The sequence below is a fragment of the Lucilia sericata genome, unplaced genomic scaffold (genome assembly GCF_015586225.1).
Source record: "Lucilia sericata isolate MDLA Ls3-8-SP2 unplaced genomic scaffold, ASM1558622v1 Contig000111F_arrow, whole genome shotgun sequence".
NCBI classification, from domain to species: Eukaryota; Metazoa; Arthropoda; class Insecta; order Diptera; family Calliphoridae; genus Lucilia; species Lucilia sericata.
Window position 1 is genome coordinate 362501 of NW_023994143.1, and position 27236 is coordinate 389736.

The 27236-nt window shown below is 32.0% G+C and overlaps 3 protein-coding genes across 6 annotated transcripts in view; 1 reads left to right on the plus strand and 2 right to left on the minus strand.

The window, feature by feature from the left end:
- LOC119600355 (RING finger protein 17) overlaps positions 1-27236 on the minus strand; it is a 183435-nt gene that overhangs the window by 140669 nt on the left and 15530 nt on the right. The gene's annotated exons all lie outside the window — the stretch shown is intronic.
- The window catches only part of LOC119600356 (histone-lysine N-methyltransferase, H3 lysine-79 specific), a 77585-nt gene that overhangs the window by 38474 nt on the left and 11875 nt on the right, over positions 1-27236 (plus strand). For all 3 annotated transcript variants that reach the window (XM_037950523.1, XM_037950524.1, XM_037950525.1), the window contains exons 3-4: positions 26394-26668; positions 26796-27185. In XM_037950523.1, the coding sequence (XP_037806451.1) occupies positions 26394-26668; positions 26796-27185 (665 nt within the window). The remainder of the gene's footprint in view (positions 1-26393; positions 26669-26795; positions 27186-27236) is intronic.
- LOC119600358 (testis-specific serine/threonine-protein kinase 1) lies at positions 24456-25908 on the minus strand. Its single transcript, XM_037950526.1, has one exon. The coding sequence runs from the start codon at positions 25652-25654 to the stop codon at positions 24746-24748; it is 909 nt and encodes a 302-aa protein (XP_037806454.1). The 5' UTR covers positions 25655-25908; the 3' UTR covers positions 24456-24745.

Below are 27236 nucleotides of genomic sequence, written 5' to 3' on the forward strand. Positions count from 1 at the left end.
TATGTACAAAAACTACAAACTATCAATTGTTTATTTCTTTTAAATTGTAACAAATATAAACTCTAACTAACTAAAAAAACCGACAGACAGCAAGGTCGTTTAATTCAACAAATGATTTGAGAATTCTCCGCAGAAAAACTAAAAATTATTGTTTCAAACTCTCAGAGTTTACGGCGGTATCAGCATAAAGACAAATCAAGAGATCAGTGTCTAAAAGGGGTGAAAGGGAGCGGGGGGGAACAAAAGTAGTTTTACTATTGTTTTTGATCTGGTGATTGTCTTTCTTAAACTTCTAACAGTAGGAAATCACAAACTTTAAACAACAACTAAAAGATTAAAGACTTATTTTTTTCGAAAATCAACTACAAGTTAGAAGTCGCCAAACATAATAAATGATGGCTAGCACTTGATGGGAGCACCAAGAAGTGGTGAAACAGGCAAGGAGTGTGTGTAATCAAGTATAAGATGGCAGCAGTTTAACTGAAATAGACGGACAATTAGAGTAAACTTGTTGCTATGACTATTTAATGTGGCAAAATACAAAATAAATTTTTAAACTTACATCTGAAAAAAAAAAACACAATTGCAACATGATTGTTTTTGTTTTTGTTGTTTTTTGTTTAATTCATTTAATGTTGTTTCTAGTTGTGGCCATAAAAAACAAGGCTTTAACAAAATCTTGCGCCGATCAGTGTTGAACTAAAATGTATGCAAAATTTTAAATCACGACAGTTTTCTCTAGAGTCTTTTATTATTATATTAATGATATTTAAATGAACTGATTTTTGTATTGTTTCTTAAATACTGGATTTTAAATTTTTATTTTTTAAAATAAAAACAAAGGGTTCGTTTTTTGCATACTTGTTAAAGATTTTTTTATAATTTAAATTGTAATAAAACCAAATTAAAGACTCTGTAGGTAATAAATCATTGACCAATTAATTTATCATCAGCATGTATTTTGAATTTTAAATTTAGTTAAATATTTTAAAATAAACTAGATTGATTTAAGATTTGATGTGTTGTATAATAATGGTTTTATAGGGAATTTCATAAAAGTAATGCGGAAGTGAGGGGTGGTTTTATAATTACCGCACAGTATAATAGACTTTCACTGTTGTTTTAAGCAAAATCCGTTGAATATTATGGAGACATTGAGCTAGTTCATTGGTTAAACATTATTTAATAGCCAAAATACGAATCCATCAAAAAAGCCGAGGAATTGTTTCTACTAACAGAGAACACACTGTGGTAAGTCTGGTATGAAGAGAGTAAACCCTGAACATGCCCTGACAAGAAAGGAAAGTGCAATGGTGTCTCTTGTATAAGAAACACTGAATCCATCACCATTCAATTCATCACACTTCTCATTTATATGACACATTTATATAGAAAAACATCCGATACAGCGGGTGGACTAGGCCCGTGTAATCCTTTATTCATTAAATACCTTATACATCCGACACCAACTGATTCCCAACGCTTTTCCTCACAGTCAATCCTCCAACAGAAATATAGATTTCAACGTGTATCAGCCGATTTTGTGTTTAAAATACAGCCATCATGTGTACCTTGAAGGGACCTCTCCAATAACCGGGACAAAACAAAGTCCAAAACTCTGCCCTGCGAGCTACCAGTTCCCATGATACCAGACTATATGAATCTCTATTTCGACCCTAGGTCAAATCATTCCAAGAAAAGGCCAACGGTACATTTGACATCACCTATTTTTGCCCGAATTGCATTAAAATCAAGATAGGGGAAGATCATCAAGGTAACATGCCCCGGTGGTATCAGCCGATATTATTAAATCTAAGTCTGAATTTACTGGAAGAAAGCTATAACTGACTTTACTTCCAGTGGTAAGTTCGAAATTATAGCAAGCAAGCCCGAAGGAGCCTCCCATATATTCGCGACAAAACAAAGTCCGAAACTTTGCCCTGCGAACTACTATTACCCGTGATACCACACTATATGGATCTCTGATCAAGTCAAATCATTTACCTCTGACAAATCTAAAACCGTTTGAGGCATCAAGACCTGATTATAAAACGTGGACAAGAATGATGAGTAAGACCATAAAACTCCTCGGAAGTGATCTTGTAGATGATCTTTTAACGAATATAACATCCTTTATTTATTAGAACATGTTTATGAATCACTTCGAGGAGACTGAGTTTGTGGTCTATGTTAGCACTGGATCGATTACCATCACAAACTCGAGGACTCTTGACCTTGTTTCATAAAAATTTTTTAAAATACAAAAATAATTTATTTCAAAATGAAGGGATTTAGAAAATAATCCATGATCTATATTAGTAGGGGATCGATTAGATTGCAAGTAAAATAAACATTTATTCTCGGATCGAAAGAAATCGGATCAGAGAAATGAATCATTCAAAAAGGACGGACCATGGACATGGTAAATATCTCTGCATCAGATTTTATCCTTGCGCTTCAAAAGTCTTTCATTCTCCCTGTAAATTATATTATTAATTTTTCCCATATCAATAAAATGTATTACACAAACAAAGGGTGTGGATTTTGCCAGCACAATATGCGGTGTTTGGTCCACCATCTTAAAAAAAAAGGAAGGCGACAGTGGTTGCTAGTAAATAAATTAAGTCACGTTTGCATTTGAATTGCAATGTGAAACTGCAGTCGCATTTGCTCGCCAACAAAAATATCAGTAAATTGTAATTATTTGTCAAACTTTTTGTTTGCAATAAAAACCGTTGACAGTTTAGAGAGCGAGATACATGGAGAAAAACAGAGCACGAACGTAGTGAAGCAAAACCAATCGAATAACAAACTTAAAGACACATAATGTTTGTTACCAGGCAAACGGACTTTAGTAACAAAACTGGCAACAACCAAACAACCCAACTTTTTATAAGATGGACACAACAATTGGCATGTTAGTCAGAGTCTGGGGATTTTAAAAAGTTTAATATATTTTTGTTTTCATTTATTTTTTGTTGTAAATTTTGTATTACAACACATATTTTAGTACATTTTCTTAATACATTCACTTTTAAATTATGTTGGAATTGATTTTTTTTTTGTATATCAACCAATAAACGTGATTTTGAATACTACTTACTATACCTATTTTTTAGCCATTTAATGAAAACTTTGTAAGAAATTTAAACAAATATGGATTACATATTTTTTCTCTTCAAAGAATAAATTCTGTTGTAACAATTCTTTTATTGGTAAAAATTAACAACCGGATACTTTAAAGTTGTTAAAAAAACTTTTTTTATTTGCATAAAAACCTACAGACTCTTTTTGTATACGATCTCTTGTTTGTCGCATTGACAGCTAGATAGACAGATATACAGATCATATCCTGCTACCAATCGCATGAGAGTTGTTAATGACTGTGTCTGTTTGTTTGAGCAAAATCTTTTCTACACCTGTTGGTGATTTTTAAAAGTATTTTGCATCCGTTTTGTAATTTTAGAAAAAAAATTACAGTAGGTCAAGATTTGTTGCATCGATTAGTATTTCAAAATGTATTTTTGTAAACGCATAATTACAAATTTTATGATTTTCGTTAACAAACTAAAACAAGAACACAGAAACAAGATGAACAAATAAGAAGTCTAAATTCTCCTTAGCCGAATCTTATATACCCTTCACTATAGTGTGTTAAAAATAAATAATTTCAAAAAATTTAAATTTATTTCATTTTTCCGACTCTAACTAAAAAAACAAAATACGCAATGCATTAAAACCAGCACACATCCAATCATAAGTTTTGATCAAATAAGCAATGTTGCTGTTGTTTTTATGTCAGCATAAACAAAATTTTATTTTTTGATTTTTTTAGGTTGTCTCGGATTTTTGCTTATATCTCCGTTATTTGTAAACGGATTTTGTTGATTTTAATAAGGAAACTTCTCGAAAGCATGTCTGACAGAATTATTGAAAATTTTGATCGCGAAGATATCTGGGTTCTTCAGAAAATTGATTTCAACAGACACACAGACGGACATGGCTTAATCGACTCCGCTATCTATAAGAATTCAGAATATATACTTTTTAGAGTCGGAAAATTAAATTGAATAAATTACAACAGAGTGACAAACTTATAAATACCCTTCTCACTCTTCCCGGGAGCGTGTTACTTTGATGAAAGACCACATCTTACTGTGATTTCAATCCCGGGGTAAAGAGGTCTGCCAATACCTCTAGTCTACCGGGACTATAAACTGGTGATGATCAAATGTATTATCGACCTTTCCTTGGAATGATTTGACATGGGTTTGAACCAGAGAATCACATAATCTGGTATTACGGGTGGCGAGTTGCCCGTAGGCTGGTAAATTGGCTGAGATTCCTTCGGGATCCACGTAGTGGCTGTGCTTTAAACTAAATTCGCGGGAAGAGAATGTCGGTTAAAGGACTGATGTCCGTAGAAATCTATAATTCGGGATAAGTTCGGGGCTATTGCCGAAGTCAACAGAGACCCCACAGAGGAGTGATACGGGATGAGTGAGTGTGTCAGATCTCGTTCTCTATGAGTGTATCGGATGAATGATAAGTGTGCTGGGTTGAATGGTGATGGATAAAAGGTATCTTAAACAAGTGATACCATTGAATTTTCCTTCCTTCTCCAGGTATGTTCAGGGAAAAATCTGTTCTTACTAGATTTAACATAGTGTATTCTTTGTGAGTAAGAACAGAGTCATCGGCTTATTTGATGGATTCTTGTTTCGGACCACTGAATACGTATCCAGATGATGTGTTGTTTTTACATCTCGGAAATTAAGCAACGGAGCAGCAATGGTCTGAGATTAGATAGTTTGAGTACTTGATCAAAGTGGTTGTACATGGACCGTCAGAACCATTCAAAAATGGCGGTAAAATTTCCTCTACTTATTGAAAATTATCGATAAATTTTTTTATAGAAAATTTTCGATAAATTTTATCGTTAATAAAATGTTCAATAAATGTTCTTCTAATAAAAAATTTTGATAAATTTAAATTTTTAAACTTAAATTTTTATTTTTTAAAATAAAAACAAAAGGTTTGTTTTTTGCATACTTGTTAAAGATTTTTTTATAATTTAAATTGTAATAAAAACAAATTAAAGACTCTGTAGGTAATAAATCATTGACCAATTAATTTATCATCAGCATGTATTTTGAATTTTAAATTTAGTTAAATATTTTAAAATAAACTAGATTGATTGAAGATTTGATGTGTTGTATAATAATGGTTTTATAGGGAGTTTCATAAAAGTAATGCGGAAGTGAGGGGTGGTTTTATAATTACCGCACAGAATAATAGACTTTTACTGTTATTTTAAGCAAAATCCGCAGAGTATTATGGAGACACTGAGCTAGTTCATTTGTTAAACATTATTTAATAGCCAAAATATGAAGCCATCAAATAAGCCGAGGACTTGTTTTTACAAACAGAGAACACACTGTTTTAAGTCTGGTATGAAGAGACAAGGAAGGAAAATGCAATGGTGTCTCTTGTATAAGAAATTGTGAATCCATCACCATTCAATTCAGCACACTTCTCATTTATAAGACACATTTATATAGAAAAACATCCGATACTACGGGTGGACAAGGCCCGTGTACTCCTTCATTCATTTTTTCTCTCTTTAGTTTGAGAAAAACATTATTCGCTATAGTTCAGACGTTATACCACCCCGTTCTGAGTTACATAGAACGGGATCTGATCTAGATATCTCCAAGGCCATTTCAGTAGCAACTACGTTAGGTTTAATCAAAAAGTTCGTTTTTCAAAAGACCAAAAATAGATGGAATAATTTAGGCACATGTAGAGGTGCAAAGTTATTGCGAAATGAGAAACACACAAGACAACTTATAATCCAAAATAGGTGAGTATATACCCAGCAGTAACAGATACTGGGTGCTAGGCAAATATGTAAGTCAACTTGGGCTCCATTTCAATGAATACCGTCTCCTCTGCGAATACCCCGCTCTAGCTGCTAAGAGAAACAGTTTCCTTGACAATTTCTTCATATCCAACCTTGGTGAGAAATGTGTGTCTAAACTTTTCCCTAATGATATTTTTCATGGCTACAGGCTGGATCTTATACAATACATCTGACAGTGGAGTGATCCGCAGAGTCCCTTCGTCACTACTTGACGGTTCACGCGCAGTGAACTAAGTACTACGATTAAGAACCAACCAACCTGTCACATTTATTAAAAAAAATTATGTTGTACGAAATAATCTCTATTTTAATAAAAATATTCTATAAATCTTTATAAAACAGAAGATAATTATTTCATAATTTTCCTTTTAACATGAAATGTGTAAATAAAATATAGTATTTTTATAAAAATCCTCCGAAAATTTTTCCATAAATAATGTATTTATTTTCAAATCGAATCTGCTTAAAAGAACGCCAATTTATGTTCTTAAAACCAGTCACATCAAACTGATTCATTCCGCTTCCACCCTCCCTCTTTTGTCTGAGGTATTGTATGTTAATTCTAATTCTACTTAATAATGCTCATATTTCTTCTTAATAAATAAATAAAAAATCGTGTTGGTATTTAAAAGTATTTCATGCAAGTTGATTAATTATTTCACTTTTTTTATTGTAATTTTTGCTTTGATGGGAAAATATTCTGTTATAAAACAGAAACTAAAGTTAATAATAATATCAATAATTAAATTGAAAATTGTATAGAAATAAAGGTAAGAAGGGGGAAAAAAATATATGGAAAAAATACTTTATACGCAACAAAGTAGCAAAGTGTCTTGAATGCAAAAGTTTCTGACTGCTTTGTGGCAAATACATATTTTATTTTTCTTATTTATGTGTGAAAAAAAAAACACAAGATGCTAATTTTTTCCAGTACTAGTTGAGTTGGACTTTATAACTGTTGATAAAAAATGTAGCAGAAATTGTTATTAATTTTAACACAACTTTAATGCACAGAAACACATTAAAGTACATAGACAGAAAAAAAAATAATAACTAGTATGAATTTTGTAGTAAATAGTACGAAGCGACTATGACTTTTTTCCCAAACCAGTTTCATTCAGAATAAAAACCCTTTTCTGTTGATATTTTTAAACTTTTTCATTATACAATTTATTTTTATCTTAAAACAAAAAGTTATTTCTACACTGAAAATAATTCATGCTCAACTTTACGAAAAAAAAATTCGTAACTTCTATTTTCGTAATATTTACAAAAATTTCGTGTATAATACGAAATATTATTTAATAAAACCCTTTTCCATTTTTACGAAAATACGAAAACCTTTCGTAATATTTTTTCTTAAATTTTAGCGAAATTAAGCATAATAATATTAATTATATTATCATTAAATAAAACTACAACATTTTTATAAAATTTAAGAAAAAGTATAATATTATTCACGAATTATTTTCATAAAAAAATTAAAAATTCGTGTGGAGAATAATAGTTGTGTTTTGTTGCTAACGTTCAAAGGCAATTTCATATAAATTTAAAATTTATAAACGTTAGGAGTTAACGTGTAAAATTATACAAGTTTATTTTAACGTCGATAAAAGTGCTACCAATTCAAAAATAAAAATACAAATATTAATGTGTTTATGTCAAACAATAAAAAAATATTTTAAAATAAAATTTAAATCAAAAAAAATATCAAATAAAAAAACCTTTTTTAAGAAAATGTAAATAATTTCAAGATTTAGCAGATTTCTTCTGTGGAGTGATGCCAAGTCAGGTAATGTTCGTTTTGTTGCTAACTTTAAGCGTTAACACTCATTGATAGCAACAAAACACAACTAATTTTGAACTAAAATTAGAAAAATTATTTTAAAATGAACAAAAATGTTTGCATAAATTAATATTTCGTAAATTTTACCATATTTATTCAAAATTCACTTTTTTTTAAATTTATGTAAATTAATTTTTCCAAGATTATTTTGCATTATACTAAAATATTTCGTACAATTTCGTATATATTACGAAAGAATTTCGTGGTGCGAAACAACGAACGATTCGTACAATGTACGACATTTTTCGTATATATTAGGCATGGATTTTTTTCAGTGTATACATTGTCTTTTAAATTAGTTAAAACTAAACTTCTAAAATAATTATAGTTTTAGTTTTAATTAAAACTACTTACGGCTATTTTGCAAAACAAATTATCATGATTTCTAACAAATAAACAAAAAAAACATGAACCAATACAAATCCGTAAAAAGGGCAACTTTAAAGTAATGCTTATAACAAAGTAGCCACCTTTTTTTATTCTTTCTTTCTTATATTGTCAGTAACAAACAATAACATGACAAAGGTTAATCAATACTTAAAAAAACCAACTTGCAATTATTTAACAAAAAAATATATACTTTCAATGACTCTTATATTTTAATGCAAATGAAAATCGAAGCCCGCAATTTAAAGAACATTAAACGTGTTTAAAATATAAGTTTTAAAGAAATAGTAGAAACAAATTGCATAAAATTAATGGGTTACTGATCTGCTACTCGCACGTATTGATGCTGTCTGTTGAAACCCACTCGATCACTAGCGCACAATAGTGTTGTTTTCAATTTACAGTTTGCCCATACAGATCAATGGGGTTTCAATTGTTATTGCAATTTGTTAATAGAATATTTAAGCATAAAACAATTAGGAAAGTATAGTCGGGCGTGGCCGACTATATGACACCCTACACCACTGAGTATGTTAAAAATGTGGATTATTTGTAATAATAAAGCATTTAAGTTGTTTACCTTAATTCCGAAATATTTTAACAATTTGTTGAAAAAAGTTATTTTCTAAAAGAGGGGTTATATGGGGGCAAAGCTAAATATGGGCCTATCCTTAATTTTGGTACATGGCTTTACGTTTACATTAGAGTTATGTATGCTGGATTTCATCGTGATACTAGTGTTCATTAGTGAATTATTGACCTTCAAATCATTTTCTGAAGGGAACTTTGTATGGGACTTTGTAAGTCCGATAATTACGAAAATCGGTAGTACTACTAAGACGTATATAGAACTAAGTTTTGCCGATACAATATTTAATATAATTATGAACTCAAAAGCACTTTTCGGGGGGTAGGGTTGTATGGGGACTAGGTGAAATAATGGACCGATTTCAACCATTTTCAATAGGCTTCGCCGTTGTGCCGAAAAACACGTCCGTATGTTCCAAATTTCATCAAAATATCTTGAACATTTCGACCTGTACCTTGCGCACAAGGTTTACGTGGACAGCCAGCCAGCCGGACAGACGGACGGACATGGCTTAATCGACTCAGAAAGTGATTCTGAGTCAATCGGTATACTTTAAGGTGGTTGTAGGACCAATATTTTTGTGCGTTACAAACATCAGCACAAACGTATAATATCCTCCCCACTTTGGCGGTGGGGAGGGTATTTATTTTCCTAAAGTAAACAAACGGATTTTATAAACAATATTATTTTCGATTTTTAAGAAATTTTTTTTGTTGCCAAATATTAGAAAAAAAATAATGTTTAATAAACACATACTTAATAATACATTTTAGTGTCGAACTCTTAACGATTCTTAACTTGTTTTTATTTAATATCCGATAATATATATTTTACCTCATAATTTTTACTTTTACAACAAAACTGACATAACTCAAAAACATCGGTTCGAGAAAAACGATGACTAAGCGTCGGTCAATGCAGTGACTGGCTCGCTCTAGTTCATCTTTCGTCACGAACTTATTCTTTGTAAACAAAAAACAGTCCTCACTTTAATGTCTTTTCTAAAAGAGAGAGCTGTGGCAGTCGCCACTTTGCTGTCTCCAAGTAATCTAGAAAGTGGATACTTAAAAAACTAACTAAAGCAAACACATCTTTATTGCAGTGCATTAACTCCTTTGGACTAGTTTTCTGATTGTATCTACGTAATCTACAGAGTGACGATTGACTTTCTACATGTTAAAATAGCTAGTCATCTGGGCACTAGGTAGTCACTGACCTGAACTGCTGGGCAATCTTACAATTTGAAAAAATGAAAACCAATTCAAACTGTTAAGGAAGTTTAAATAATAAGCAAAAAACGGCAGATTTTTATATGTGTTGTAAAGATTTGTACCATTCAAATAATTACTGTTTGCTAAAGGGTGGGCGTCAAAAAACACACCTCAATATTTGCCACAGAAATCTTTTGAATTATGAGAACTAAAGGTATTTTCAGACTACAATACTGAGTATTAATACTTGTCAAAAATGTTTGTATCATAATACAATTTACTAGTCTAAATATATTTTGTAATTTGATTTTCAAAAATATTACTGATTTTTTTGGCATGCGGCGGTATTCATAAATTTTTTAAAACAATTCAAAAACTTTTTATTTTCAAACGTATTCGGTATGTATTTTATAAATACAATAAAAAACAAACAAAAAGTGTAAAATACATTAAAAATAAGAACGAAAAGTGCATAAATAATAGAAAATGGGATAAAAAATATTACAAATATTATAGTGTAAACATAAAATGTATTTTTCGGATTGATTTTTTGAAAATGCGAATTATTTTCATAATATTTTTAATTTGAAGTGTGTTAATACTCAGTATTGTAGTCTGAAAATACCTTAAACAGCACAACAAATTTTCCTCAACGACCTTGTTATTCTTATAACAATATTGATTTAGATTTAAGAGCTTATGATGTAGCTTACAAAAAAATTTACACTGAATTGGTAATAAATTATTATTTGTCAAAAAGAGAAGACATGAAAAATCGTGCAGACAAGATTTGTTCAATTAATAAGAAACATGTAAAAATTAATATATGTTTATTAGTTCTCTTCCCCCAAACTATTTACTCAATTATTCTCGTTCATTCTCATAAGTTCTGTTGTTTTCAATCTGAACAGATTTAAGTATCAAGGAAAATATTGCCTTCTATATATTCCCGATACGTGATATAGATCATTCAGAAAGTAATTGTGGGATATCACGATCTTTAACCCGCTGGCAGCCGGGCAACGATAAAGGAAGTGTTTCATTAATTCCTTTTAATTCCAATTTCCAAATACTTTTACAGAAAACTAGATTTGATCTTACTAGTAGTTAACCAGAATATTAATAGTAGTAAACAAAAAAAGAAGCAACGTATCAAACAAAATTTATTCTTTTAAAGGTCCATATTTCCCAAAAATCGGGTACTTAATAGACCGTAATTCTTAGGGAATAAAAGGGAAAAAAGTCCTACACTGTGCTGTAGACCGAACCCTCCCATATATATATAAGAAACTTCTATAGGTAGGATCCTCAAATTTTGCGCAGAAAATTCTAACTAGCAATAGTGAGCGTGGCATATCCCATAGGAATTAATAACTAAAATTCTTATATCTAAAAAACTTTAAAAACTAGAGACACCAAATTTTGTACGATTAACAATAGTTTTATTATGAATGTTTAGAACAAAAATGAACGTACTAGGAATAGTGGGCTTGGCATCCATCCCCTTTACGAATTTATGCCTAAAACTCGTATATCTGAAACCTCTTACAATCCTCAAATTTTGCATGATGAACATTGATATTAGGGTTCTATAAATCGACTTTCGAATAATCGAACAATCGACTTTTTGCCGAAAAAAGTCGAAGTCGACTATTTTGTTCCAAAAAAGTCGATAACTCGACTATCGTCTGTGAAAAAAGTTGAAAAGTCGACTTTGTTAATAAAAGTCGAAAAAAGTCAAAAAGTCTGATAGACGCAAAGTCGAAAAAAGTCAATAAGTCGAAAAGTCGAATAAAGTCGAAAAAAGTCGAAAAGTCGTAAAAAGTCGTAAAAGTCAAAAAGTTGAAAAAAGTCGAAAAGTCAGAAAAAGTCGAAAACTCGAAAATTGTAGAAAAAAGTCAAAAATAGTCGAAAATTTTAAAAAAGTGGAAAAAAGTCAAAAACTCTAAAATAGTCGGAAAAACTCGAAAAAAGGCAAAAAATAGTCGAAAATAGTCAAAAAGTCGAAAAGTCGACTTTTAATTAAATGAAAAAAGTCGAAAAGTCGAATAATCGACTTTTCATAAAAAGCAAAAAGTCGAAAAGTCGACTTTTAACTAAATGAAAAATGTTGAAAAGTCGACTTTCGTTGCAACTATAGAACCCTAATTGATATTCATATGATCATTTAGGAGTAGATATTAGGGTGATCGGCTCGAGTTTTCAACCAATTTTAAATTTTTTGTTTTGTTTTACTACTGTCGGTTTTTTCTAAATGTTGATTTTCGAATATCGAATAATCCGGTATTTTTACTTTAAAAAACGGTTTCGAATACTTTTGTTTTTGCTTTGCATTCTCCTTCTCAACAGATTAAGAAAGAAGAAGAAGAAGAAGTTGTGGCCTTTATATTATTTAGAAATTGAAGAATTTGAAAATATTTTAATATTTACACCTAGGGGTCGCCCGACCGGGTACAATCATAACAAGTAAGAAAGTATAGTCGGGCGTGACCGACCATATGATACCCTACACCAGTTATGAATATTAAATGTGATTTATTTTTCATAATAAAGCATTTATCTTCAGTATTATCTTTTTCCGCTACATTTAAGCAATTTATGGATGAAAAACTAATTTTCTAAAAGAGGCTTTATATAGGGGCTAGGGACAAATATGCACCGAACCCGCTAAAACTTTGTGAATATATTTATATAATATTTATTTGTGCTGAATTTCATCGCGGTATTTGTGTTTATAAGTTAATTTTGGACATTCAAGTAATTTTCTGAAGGGGACTTTGTATGGGAGCTAGGGTCAAATGAGGACCGATATGTATGAAATTGGGCAAGCTCATCAAGGCTTGTATAAAACTTAGTTGTGCTGCTTTTTATCGATATGCAGGTATATTTAGCATAATTATGTGCTCAGAAGGCCTTTTCGGGATTTTCTGTTGTATGGGGGCTAGGTAAACCTTGTGCGCAGCCAGACGGACGGACGGACATAGCTTAATCGACTCAGAAAACTATTCTAAGTCCATTGGTATACTTTAAGGTGGGTATAGGACGAATATTTTTGTATGTGATACCCGTAAAGCAGTCAACATTTTGTTACGCTTAAATGAAAGTTGAAGACTTACCCCCTTATTCACAAACAAAATTTTTATTTTATTAACAGTTTATAAATTAGATTTGGTATGGAAATTTTGTTTTATAAACCTTTTATAAAATAAAAATGTTGTTTGTGAATAAGGGGGTAGAGTTTTAATTTAAACAAAACCCTTCGAAAAGTTGTTTTTCCCTTAAATCGAAATAGCATTTAAATATAGATTTCGATCGTTATCGAATACCACAATTTCGTTCCCGATATCTTATAAAGGCCAGCTAAAGGCTTACCCAGAAACCTGTATACCTTAAAACATTCGCTGAGAAGTTGGTTTTCCTTCTCGTACAAGAAAATGTATCTCGCAATTTTCAACTAAACTATTTATTGTCGTTATTATTATGCACAACATCTGAACTTAATTATGAATTATTAATAACTATTTTGTAAATTCATAAACATACAACAATTATAAATATTTACAAATTATCCCCCCAAAAAAAAAAGGCCATTTAAAAATCATCATTTGTACATTTAAACTACGCCTGTTATGAACTCTATTGACAAATAATCAATTTGATATAAATTCAAATCATCACTACTCACTAACTCATCATCATAATCATTTGGATTAAATTTAGTAGTGTGTAATTATCATTATTGGTATAAACTATGTACGAGCCTTAAATAAAATTCCAAATAAGAATTATTTATTTACTACAAACGACAACAACTGGTATATTCGATGATGCAACAATATTTAAGGCAAATAAATTAAAAACTCCTTTTTAGTTTTTGGGGACGGAAGTGTTCATTTACGTTTTAGGAAAAACAGTACTCCACCCACAAAAACCTAATAAATCAAATTCATTTTAAAAATCAAATCAAATTATACGTTATTTCATGTATGCGTGGATGATTATGGGTATTTAAAATGACATCGTACAAATACTAAATACTAATAAATTTGATGATATTCTTTAGAGTGATTATTAACCCATTAAAGGATAAAGTTAATTTATACAATTTACAAGACTATTCCTGAAAAATGGGTGAAATAATTAAGACGTAAAAATAATCATTTGCTTATTTCAGCAGATATCTGTTTTTAGTGAATAGATTTAGAGGCCTTTAAAGTGAAAGTCTTGGACATAAAATATGGGTTAATTTTTTTAATTCAAATCCTTGTTAATATATTATTTAAAATGTTGTGATTGTTGGATACTAAAGTATTCTTTTATTTAGCCAAAAGCAAAAACTTGTTAAAATTCTAACTAAATTATAAACCACCTAATATGTACTCAAACTACAATTTATTTTGTGGCATATATAACAATAAACATCGCTGAACACCTGACATTTACAGAAAGAGAAAAAAAATGTTTTAAAAATATCTATTTTCTTTTATTGAAAAGATAAATAAAATTAAGTAAAATATAGACCTAACCAGGAATGTTCAAATTATATATAAAAGGGGCCAGCATTTTTTTCAAATTTTGTTGTCCTGTGTAATTAAGAGACAGTTGAAATCTAGGAGCTACGACCACATACGAAATAAGTATTAAAAGTCGCATATATTTTAGAAACTGAGACTGACTCTAAACTTTTTATGAAGAACTTAGACATCTATATGGACATATAGGAACAAAATGGGCGGCCTGGTTATAGTGGGCGTGGTACATACCATACAAATATAATCTTTAATTAGTATGTCTGAGAAAATTTAACATTTAGAGTTCTTAAATTTTATCGGAACCACTTTAGTATGAATATGAGTATTTAAGACAAAAAATGGGGGGCGTGGCATCTCCCATATAAAGTAAATACAAAAATTCGTTTATGTGGTAAACTAGCAAAAAACCTTTAAATTTTACAGGAAGAACTTTAACGTCCATGTGAACATTTAAAAGAAAAATGGGCGGACTTTCATAAGGGGGCGTGGCAACTCCCATAGGAATTAAATACAAAAATAAATTTTTATGAGTAACTATTAGAACAAAAATTTTGCACAAACAAATTTGACATACATGTGAATATTTGGGTAATAAATTGGCGGACTTAATTTTAGGGGCGTGGTACTTCAAAAATGCGTTTATCTGGGAAACTAGAATGTAGAATCAAATTTTGCACGAAGAACTTTAACATCTAAGTAGTAGAGAGGACTCTCATCAACCTTGAATTACACAGACCGACAATATTTGAAAAAAGTCAAAACCATGAGACCAAGTTAGACTTTTCTAAATGATTGAGCTGCGCTGATTCCGAATCTGAACTCAGATTCCCATCACATTTGGGATTTAAGTAAAAATGCCATTTTGTAGACGTTATAACAGCGCCAAGGCAAACTTATTTATAAAATCTATGCCATCTGAATGTCCATTCTGTCAACTTTAAAATAAGAACTTAACATCTGACATATCCTGTTCTTCTTCGAGATATCTTCATCTAAATCCGGAAAACTCATGATTTTCGGTGTATTCATGGTATTTATATCCTACACTACTATAGTTTGAGGGTATTCTGCTTTGTAAATATTGTTTACAGCGAGCAAAAATATTGGATCCACACCTATCTAAGGATGTTCCCATCGACTCAAAATCACTTTCTGATTCGACGTAACGATGTCTGTCCGTCCGTCACATTCAACGGGTGATATCTCAGCAAATACAGCAGATTAAAAAAATGGATTTTCATAAGAAAAAATGTTCTTTTTTGTTATAGCGTCTCAAAAAGGGCCAAAAATGGTGTTTTTTCAAATTTCAGGACACAATATCTCAAATCCGAGGTGAGAAACTTTTAAAGTTAAAATTATTAAATTTTTTTCCGAAAACTCAACATCAAAGTAAACATTTGGGTTATAAATTGGCTGACTAGCAGGATCCCCAGAAAGTATTTTTCACATTTGTTAAGAGTATTCTACTAGTTACTTGAGATCTGGCAGATCTGATGAGATCTTGTAATTGTTCTGTTGAAAAATACATTAATATTTACACAGATAGCTTCAAAAGCTGCACACTGGCGTGGATTATAGATTCCTGTGTGAAGGGAGATTCCCGCGATTATTTCGCAATTGTTTCAAGCTAATCAATAGTCGTAGGTTATAGTCTATTGATCTCAATATCGAAATATCTGTCAATAAAACTGGGTGGTCCGAAAACGGCCGTTAATACATAAAAATACTTGCTTTACCTTCAATTTCAATACCCAAATATATAGCAATATTATCTTAACGAGATTGATTTTTAAGTCAAGAATTATGGTTTTATTGGAACTAAAACTTATGGGTTCCAAAACGAGATTTATCAATGACAATTGATCATTACAATAGCATGGATATAACTTCCAAAAAGTACTTATACTAATGCATTTTATATTGTTCACACCTGTTTAAAATTCGAAAATCCATAAAATTTGTTTTATAAATTTATTCAGCCTACTCGTACCTGTATTGCAATTTATAGTAGATGTCATATTAGAAACGAAAATGCAACAACAAAAAAATGGATGCGGTATTTATTTATTATAAGCAGGCAGTATTTGCAATGAATTTATCTCTAGTATAGTATATGTATATGAAAGAATGTAATTTGGTGTTGCATGCTTCATTGAATAAAGCAAACCATAGCCACAACAATAATAATCAAAATAACACAACGACAAAAAGTATGTATTTCAATTTTAAACATTCAAAATAAATAAATCGTATGGTGATGGTGCCGATGATGATGACGATGATGTATCTATAGACTTAATCTGACACAGACTCCAAAATAAACAACTGTAACAATACAGTGTGTACAACAAAGAATAGAAAACATGCAACATCATATTTATTTATCTAATGCCGAAATAACTTGAATGCGTCGTCACCATCATCAGTTAAAATCACTACCACTAAGGTTTTGTTGCAACTTGGTAGGCAGTTGTAGTAGTAGTTGATGCCAATTTGGGTCCTATGGTAGCAAAACTCCAACTCCAAAGAGTTGCTATTGTTTTTCAAAGAGCTACAAAAAATCGCTTGTATACATGCAACAACTAATGTTGGCCCCAATTTTAAGTGCAACATACCACATAAATATTTTTGTGTTGGCATTATAACTTTATGGACGACACATCTATTTGAATATGTGGTTTATAATGTAGAATGCCACTCTTCTACATGCTTATGTATGGGCCACAAAATGCTTAATCAGAATTTATATTTATTTAGATTTTTAAATAAACTCCTGCTCCTCTCAAATGTTTTATTTAATTTTTTTGTAGACAGGCTTTATTGTCTTGTTGTTTAAAATATTTAGTTTTTTTTTTTTTGTTTCAACCACACTTGTTTATGGCCAAAACGAAAAAAACCAGTTCATGATGAGATTGTTTCTCTAATGGAACCTGGTGCTAGTATTTAAACATTCATTCATTTAGTCAGTCATATCAGCTGAGTTATACTTTTAAGAGTCCATTGGTCAGCAATAAAGCTGGTGCGGTGGCGGCAGCCGCCACCAACACTTAACATTTTAAAGATACAAGTTTTTTTAGTTAACATTTTCGTGGAAATCAACTAAATTGTTTATGCAACCTCTTAGCTCGACCATATGGATTTTGAGGCATAATGCTTTTGTTATAGTTTTGCAAAGTTTAATATACATTTTAAAACATGTATTGTCCAGTAAAACGTATTTGATTTGTTAAAACGCTGTAGTTAATGACGGAAAATTAAGTATGAATTTTAATGTCAAAATTTTAAATATTTGTAGTAAATTTATTGTCTTATGATAATCTTAGATTATTGGTAATGCATAAATACGATAAGGAAATACGATCATCTGGGATCTTTTGTATAGCCCTTAAGAGCTTCATAAAAAGTTAAGTTCATAAATTTAGTTTCAAATTCTTTACGGTGAGAAGTTAAAAATCTGCCTTGAAACCCAATTGGCTTTCTGTCGATGTAGTAAAACGATTTTTAAATTTAGAGTAAAATTAATGGGTTTTAAAGAAAATTTGGAAATGTGAAATTTCCATTTTTCAGTTTTTTAAAGAAAACCTGAAATAGAACTGATCTAGAACTGAACTAGAACTGGTCTAGAACTGAACTAGAACTGAACGAGAACTGAACTAGAACTGAACTAGAACTGTACTAGAACTGAACTAGAACTGAACTAGAACTGAACTAGAACTGAACTAGAACTGAACTAGAACTGAACTAGAACTGAACTAGAACTGAACTAGAACTGAACTAGAACTGAACTAGAACTGAACTAGAACTGAACTAGAACTGAACTAGAACTGAACTAGAACTGAACTAGAACTGAACTAGAACTGAACTAGAACTGAACTAGAACTGAACTAGAACTGAACTAGAACTGAACTAGAACTGAACTAGAACTGAACTAGAACTGAATTAGAACTGAACTAGAACTGAACTAGAACTGAACTAGAACTGCACTAGAACTGCACTAGAACTGAACTAGAACTGAACTACAACTGAACTAGAACTGAACTAGAACTGAACTAGAACTGAACTAGAACTGAACTAGAACTGAACTAGAACTGAACTAGAACTGAACTAGAACTGAACTAGAACTGAACTAGAACTGAACTAGAACTGAACTAGAACTGAACTAGAACTGAACTAGAACTGAACTAGAACTGAACTAGAACTGAACTAGAACTGAACTAGAACTGAACTAGAACTGAACTAGAACTGAACTAGAACTGAACTAGAACTGAACTAGAACTGAACTAGAACTGAACTAGAACTGAACTAGAACTGAACTAGAACTGAACTAGAACTGAACTAGAACTGAACTAGAACTGAACTAGAACTGAACTAGAACTGAACTAGAACTGAACTAGAACTGAACTAGAACTGAACTAGAACTGAACTAGAACTGAACTAGAACTGAACTAGAACTGAACTAGAACTAAACTAGAACTAAACTAGAACTAACTAGAACTAACTAGAACTGAACTAGAACTGAACTAGAACTGAACTAGAACTGAACTAGAACTGAACTAGAACTGAACTAGAACTGAACTAGAACTGAAGAACTAGAACTGAACTAGAACTGAACTAGAACTGAACTAGAACTGAACTAGAACTGAACTAGAACTGAACTAGAACTGAACTAGAACTGAACTAGAACTGAACTAGAACTGAACTAAAACTGAACTTGAACTGAACTAGAACTAACTAGAACTGAACTAGAACAGAATTAGAATAAACTAGAAGCTAGAGCTGAACTAGAACTGAACTAGAATAAACTAGAAGCTAGAGCTGAACTACATAGAGAGAGAGGTGATTTTTATCCGTAGGAGTTTACTCTTTTAATTTGCCTATAACTGAACAATTCAATGATATTTTCAGTTAAATATAACTGAAGATTCAGAAGACATTTTAAGCATTTAAATCATTTTAAAAACATTCCGTTGTTGTGTGAATAATCCAGAAGCGATTATTAAGCGACCCTTAAGGTTAATATCATCCATGTGATTTGGCACCAGATTTAACGCATATTATTCCTAGAAAGCGAATTGTAGATTTTCAATCACCAAGACTAATACTTGGACCCTAATGTATGAGACAAGCCTTAATGTATTGGCTTTATTATACGAAATTTAAACGTATGATATATATATACTATATATATTTTTTAAAGTTTTTCATTTTCTGGAGATAATTTAAACTAAAACTCTATCCAAGACACATTCCCACGCTTTAAAGCATTTTCTTAATTTTTATGCGAAATATTTCTTCTAAAATAAACTTTTCCATTAACCACAATAACCATAACTATTAAATAAATTGTAAAATATAATATTTAATAGAATTAAACACACAACAACATATTTTCAATACTCATGTGTATGAGAGCAACAAGAAGAAACCTTCATATGTTGGCAACAAATTTTATAAAATCTATGACAGTTTTATAAATGTTGTGTGTCTTTTAAGTCGAACCAATTTCAAATTTTGATAATGCCACCATCACCAGCTTGCCATCTTCTTGTGTGATTATAAATACATACGAAGATGATGTTGTGAATCTACAACAAATTTGTAAGAACATCTATAAAAAAAAATTATTTTACATAGTAGAGGTTTTCAATTCTAAACTTGAAACCCTATGTATAATAATTAAGAAAACTGCATTTAGAAGTTTTAAATATGTCTTCTTATGAGGAATATAAGCAACATATGGGAAACATTAAATTACCCAGCAAAAACATGCTAATGACTAGTACTTACCCAACAAACTAATTTTTAATGACTACTACATACTGTCGGCATTACATAGAAGGGGTATCGCAATGACTTACAAATAAAATTATAGGTAATTACTTATTTAATTAGCAAGCAATTGTGGTAAGTACTTATTTAACTCCCTATTTGTAAGCCTTTGTTGTAAGTACTTGCCTCTAACTTCACCACCGTGTTAAAATAATGACTTAAAATGTTATTATTTGTGCAAGTAAATTTTTAGTTTTTGAACCCCTTACTCGGTAATGAAAGTTTTTGCTGGGTATGTACAACATTTTGTTTAGAAAACTTAAGATATAAATACCAAATACTGAATACACTTCAGAGAATCATAGAAAATTATGTTATTTTTTATTGGATTTTATAGTATCACATGAGTTTAGGATGATTATTAGGAATAGAAGAGAACATGTTACATCACAGTGGAATCATAAATATATTTCTTTATAAACTCGTTTTAGTACAGGGAAGCCCAAAAACTTGAGCTAATTAGAATCCTTAAATAATAAGAGACTTATTTGATTTAATTCCCAAAATATCTATTTACCCATTGCCTCTTGGTGCAACAAGAAAATTTAAATCAGTCGATTTAACTGTTTATCGTAAGAAAGGAAACTCTAAAATAAATCTCTATTTCAGTGGTTTGTGTGGTCATGAACGGAATAAGGATACACAGTTGTATCCTTTTGCTTTAATAAGAAGTTTATACTTCTACATTTCTAATACGATTGTCTCATTACGTTGGTCTTTAAACATTTTGTCTTGATATTTTTAATTGCTATTGCGAAACATTAGGGATATTCAAAGACATTCACATGAAGTGACACTTTTAAAAAATGTTTAAGATTCATTCGTGAATTATCTTTGAAATGGTTTCTTCGATCATTGAAGAACTTGGTTTTATAGAGCGGAAAAGTCGCAAAGAATGTCATAGAAAACCCTATATATATGATGGGTCCAGAGCATTATGGATTTTTACAAATCATAATTGTGATAAGTTCCCGCTCTTTTGTAGCTCGTTCTCTTCTCCTCCCTTTTTATTTTGAAAACCTATTTGAGTAAGTGCTTTACAGAGAATTATATCGAAACTTCTTTAACACTATTTAAACTGAAAATATCGTTTATTTATATTTTTATTTATATCGTTATATTTCTATTTTCTCTGAATACCCCTTCGGAAAATTATACTTTGACTCAAGGTAAAAACAAAACACGTCTCTTGTCATGATTTCAATATTATACAAATATTATTTTAATGCAACTACCATTTATGTTGCATACTTAACTCACAAAACACATTTTTGGAAGCTAAAATTGTGTGGCGAACACATGCCACTACCATTAGGCAGCATTAGTGTGGCAGCAACAGCCAAATACATGAATTGAGGCAATGTTGCATGAGTTGGAGGTTCAGTTTTTTTTTGTGAGTAGTAAGCGAATAAATGAATGAATGAGTGTTAAATGTGGGTGCTTCAGCTAATGATTGGATATACAACTATAAAGTTTTCAAAATGTTTTGGATTTTTTTTTTTTTTTTTGTTAATTTTTTGTTTTAATGTCTGCTTTTTAGCTTTAGCCAATGTATGTATATTTTACATTAAGAATAAGTGTAATTTAATGTCTTTTTAAAATTTTAGTTAATTGAATTTGAAATTATAGTCGTACGTATTAGATATGAAAACTATTTAAGCAGATCGTCTTAATGTTGGCCCAAAGTGAGTGTGTCTGAATGTGAATGTTTGAAATTCATGTTTCGGCCATTAATCTTGACTATTAAAAATGTTAATATTTATAATAAATGTGTATGTGCAACCATTTGTGGCAAGATATTAAAACTAACAATTGTTTAGTTAGTTTAACTAAACCAGATTTAGTTTAGTAAAGCTGACTTAAATCTTTAAAAAAAATGTATGAACACATGCTTGTCACTAATATGTGCCTGTTTTTAAATCAGTTGTCTATTACCTTTTTTGGTAATTTATTATTAATGTTTTTTTTTTATTTCGATCGGTTTTTCAAAAAAGAATTTATGTTTGTGATCTCATAGAAAATGGAATGGAAACAAGAAAAAAATATATCATCACTAATTCATGTTATGTGGTTTATTTCCTTTTAAATCTTTGTTTAATTTGTTATTATTGATTGGTTTTTGAAAAAAATGCATTTGATTGGATCATTTAAAATTTGTACGTTGGATGTGATCTCATTTTAAAATAAACTATGGATTTATATAGTTTTATTTAGTAGAAATTATTGAAATTTTTTTATAATTAATTTAATTTGTTCTCGCAATCTTTAATGTTTGCCTTTTAGTTTTGTGGATCTAGTTTGTGCAAATATAGCATTTCCGCTTTGTGAACAAATTAGAAAAAAAAATCACTACTAATTATTGAAATTCAAAATTATATGTTTTGCTACTGTAAGTATTGCTTACTTTCAAATAAATTTCTAAAATATCATTAAACGCTGGAAGATAAATTTAAAATAATTAAAAATAAATTCGTTATATAAAACTACTGCATTAGAAATAGTATGAAAGCTCCGAATGATGAAGTGATCGAATATGAACTAAGACACACATCAACAACTAACTAAATCGAACTAACTTCTAGCACACTATCATTATCTATCGTAACTAACTAAAACTAACTAACTAACTGCTACTATCTATCGATCTACTATCTAATATCTATCGTATCTATCTATCTATCTATATCTATCTATCTATCTATCGATCTATCTATCGATTCTCTATCTATCTATCTATATATCTATTCTATCTATCTATCTATCTATCTATCTATCATCTATCTATCTATCTATCTCTATCTATCGATCTATCTATCTATCTATCTATCTATCTATCTATCTATCTATCTATCTATCTATCTATCTATCTATCTATCTATCTATCTATCTATCTATCTATCTATCTATCTATCTATCTATCTATCTATCTATCTATCTATCTATCTATCTATCTATCTATCTATCTATCTATCTATCTATCTATCTATCTACTATCTATCTATCTATCTATCTATCTAGCTGTCTCTCTGTCTATCTGTCTATCTGTCTATCTGTCTATCTATCTATAGTATCGATCGAGCTTCGAGCGCGAGCGAGCGAGCGAGCGAGCGAGCGGAGGCGAGCGAGAGAGCGAGCGAGCGAGGAGCGAGCGAGAGCGAGCGAGCAGAGCGAGCGAGCGAGCGAGCGAGCGAGCGAGCGAGAGAGCGAGCGAGCGAGCGAGCGAGCGAGCGAGCGAGCGAGCGAGCGAGCGAGCGAGCGAGCGAGCGAGCGAGCGAGCGAGCGAGCGAGCGAGCGAGCGAGCGAGCGAGCGAGCGAGCGAGCGAGGAGCGAGCGAGCGAGCGAGCGAGCGAGCGAGCGAGCGAGCGGAGAGCGAGCGAGGCGAGCGAGCGAGCGAGCGAGCGAGCGAGCGAGCGAGCGAGCGAGCGAGCGAGCGAGCGAGCGAGCGAGCGAGCGAGCGAGGAGCGAGCGAGCGAGCGAGCGAGGAGCGAGCGAGAGCGAGCGAGCGAGCGAGCGAGCGAGCGAGCGAGCGAGCGAGCGAGCGAGGCGAGCGAGCGAGCGAGCGGAGGAGGGAGCGCGAGCGAGCGAGAGAGAGAGCGAGCGAGCGAGCGAGCGAGCGAGCGAGCGAGCGAGAGAGAGCGAGGCGAGAGCGAGCGAGGCGAGCGAGCGAGCGAGAGAGCGAGCGAGCGAGCGAGCGCGAGCGAGCGAGCGAGCGAGCGAGCGAGCGAGCGAGCTAGCGAGAGAGAGAGAGCGAGCGAGACGAGCGAGCGAGCGAGCGAGCGAGCGAGAGAGCGAGCGAGCGAGCGAGCGAGCGAGCGAGAGAGAGCGATCGAGCGAGCTAGCGAGCGAGCGAGGATCGACGGCGATCGAGCGAGCAGCGAGCGAGCGAGCGAGCGAGAGAGAGAGCGAGCGAGCGAGCGAGCGAGCGAGCGAGCGATCGAGCGAGCGAGAGCGAGCGATCTATCTAGCTATATATCTATCTCTATCATCTATCTATCATCATCTATCTATCTATCTATCTATCTATCTATCTATCTATCTATCTATCTTCAACCTCAAAATGTATTTGCCATAGAAAACTCTTTAGAAAAAACCGAACCAATAATTACTTTCAAATTTATTTAATTACAATTTTGTGCTAATATGATGTATAAATAAATACAAAAAATTTAACATTTATATTTCCACCAAAAATAGATTATAACACAAAAACCGAAAGTTATCAAAATTTAATTTTTTTTAAGATTTTTAAAAACCGTATAAAATAAACATGATTAATTAATACTTTATAAGCGGAAATTTTAGAATTAGTTTTGCAATAATAAAAACTATGTCAAAATTATCCAAGAACTCAAATTTTACTAAATTCTTAAAACTCATTCTCTCCACTTTTCAAAACACTAACAAAATTTGAAATATGTGTATTATAATTTAAAGCAACGCTTCGTCCTCCTCGGCACGCAGCCAACTGCAGTTAAGAACTTCTTTTAAATTCCAGCGAGCATGAGGTTCGGGTTCCAACAGCACCGCTACCGTAGCCTTAGCTTGTGCTGAAATTTTATCCTGCAGTTTACGGCGAAAAGCATATTTTTTGTTACGTTGATATTCAAGTAATTTACTTAAATTACTATCATCAAAGGGCATTTTAGCATTGAGCATTATGAATAGTATAACCCCCAAAGACCAGGCATCAGCTAATTTCGGATCATAGGGATGACCACAAACTACTTCTGGAGCAGCATAGGCTGCCGAGCCGCAATATGTTTCCGATTTAATATCACGACCTGAGTCATCACAACAATAGCGGGCAAAACCAAAATCGGCTAGTTTTATATTAAGACGTTTTGAGAGCAAAATATTTTCACACTTGAGATCTCGATGGGCTATTTCATGAGAATGTAAATATTTAAGGGCTTTAGCCATTTGTAAAAACCAGGCTTTCGCTTGTAATTCTTCTACCGGACCGTTTTTCTTGATGTACGTCAGTAGATCTCCATTCTCAGCATAACGCATAAATATGAAAATCTTGGGACCCCTTTGCAAAATGCTATGAATTTGTATGATATTAGGATGATCGATTTTAGTTAAAATCTCCAGTTCTCGGGGGAAAAACTTATTGACAAAATCCGAGGGAGCCTTAGCCTTGTCGATAATCTTACAGGCCAAATGCACACCATTGCCAGTATCTTCAGCATAACCTGCAGTAATGACCGTAGCATAAGAACCTTCACCGATTTTAGGACCAATATTATAACCTCTCTGAGCCAAAGCATCTATGTCGGAAGTACGTGTACTTAATTGTCTGTGACTGTGAGAGCCGCCGGTAGATTTTGTTGACATTATTCTTGTTGTTGTTGTTGTTCGAATTTTATATATTGTTTTGAAATTTTGTCTAATTGCATCTGAAGCTGGTATTTTAGCAGGAAGTTTGGAATTTGCACTCAAAAGTTTGTACCAGAAGAATGAGTTTAGCGGTTTTGTATTAAAACAAAATTATTTAAAAATATATTGACGAAAAATTCTTGAAAATTCAAAAAGTCTAAAGAATTTTATATAAAAAAAAACCAACTGAATAAAATAAATTTTTAATTGTTCTTTCAAAAAAAAAATCAATTCCTGTAAATACATTTTGACAAATTTAGAAAAGGGACACCTGTCCTCAAAAACATAAACAAGCAATACGAAAGACAGTATTGATCCAAGGGCTAAAATATTTGAAATACATATCAATATCATTTCTCATCTACAGATGCCCTAATGTTACGATTTTTATAATGATCCATAACACAGGGCAACAAAATTTCTAAAAAGTCGAAACAATGAAACCAAGTTATACTTTTCTGAAGGATTGAGCATCGCTGAATCCCACTCAGCATAACATCTTATATTTAAGATATCGTATCGTGAAGTTTAAAAAGCGTGATTTTTTGAGATTTTATCATCTCAAAAACGTAGCAGAAATAAAATTTTCTTATAATTACTACTTCAAGTATTAATTTGCACATTTTTTTAATAAAATGATACTTATTATTTAAAATATCTTTCATTATATAAACATTTCATTTGTCTTTCTTTATAGCTTTTATCAATAGTAATATTTGTATAAAAGTCGATCCAAATGGAATACCAAATGGAAATTACACTACAATCAGCCTTAATAGCCAGACGATACAACCATATACAAAAGCAACGATTATTAACAGAAATGAGGCAGATAATTTCACCCTTTTGGGTGATACTGAGTTAAGTGCATCGGAGCGTACAAGACGTTTAATACCATACATGGCATTCTATGTGCCCGTTTCCGAATTGCCCATTAATAAACAATATGCCAGTAAAAACAACATACATGCGGTAAGATGATAATTTTCAATTATTTTAAAAAGGAACATTATGTTTAAGTAAAGAAGAAGAAAAAAAAAAACAAGAGAAAAAATTGTTGTTTATTTACACTGTTGTGTATTTATTTTCAATGATAAAGACCAAGCAGCTGGCCAGACCAAGTGCAACAGGATCAACTGGTAGTAGTTTTATACCCTTGCCACCACAATATGTGCATAGTGGTATGCAATATTTACCACCAGCTCCATCTGCAGCTTCATCAGCTCCCAGCGGACACCAGCATTATCAAGGAAATGCAGGTCTTGGTAGTTATCATAGTCATGGCTTTGGAGGACAACAGCAGCCACAGCAACAACAACAACAATTTCATTTATTGCCACCCTCAACAGGACATTCACATATACACTTACAACCCCCTGGACCACCAGGACCCTCAGCAGCAAGTTTGCCTACGTTTACAGGCCATGGCAAGGGTAATGGCAACAACCATAATGCATTTGTCACTTTTAAGGAAGTTAATCCCAAACGAGTGAGTATTTTAAGAAAATTGCAAAACTGTCGTTTAATAAATTTCACACCA

Coding starts and splice junctions, on each gene's coding strand:
- LOC119600358 (XM_037950526.1), bottom strand. CDS start 25,654: ATGTCAACAAAATCTACCGGCGGCTCTCACAGTCACAGACAATTAAGT.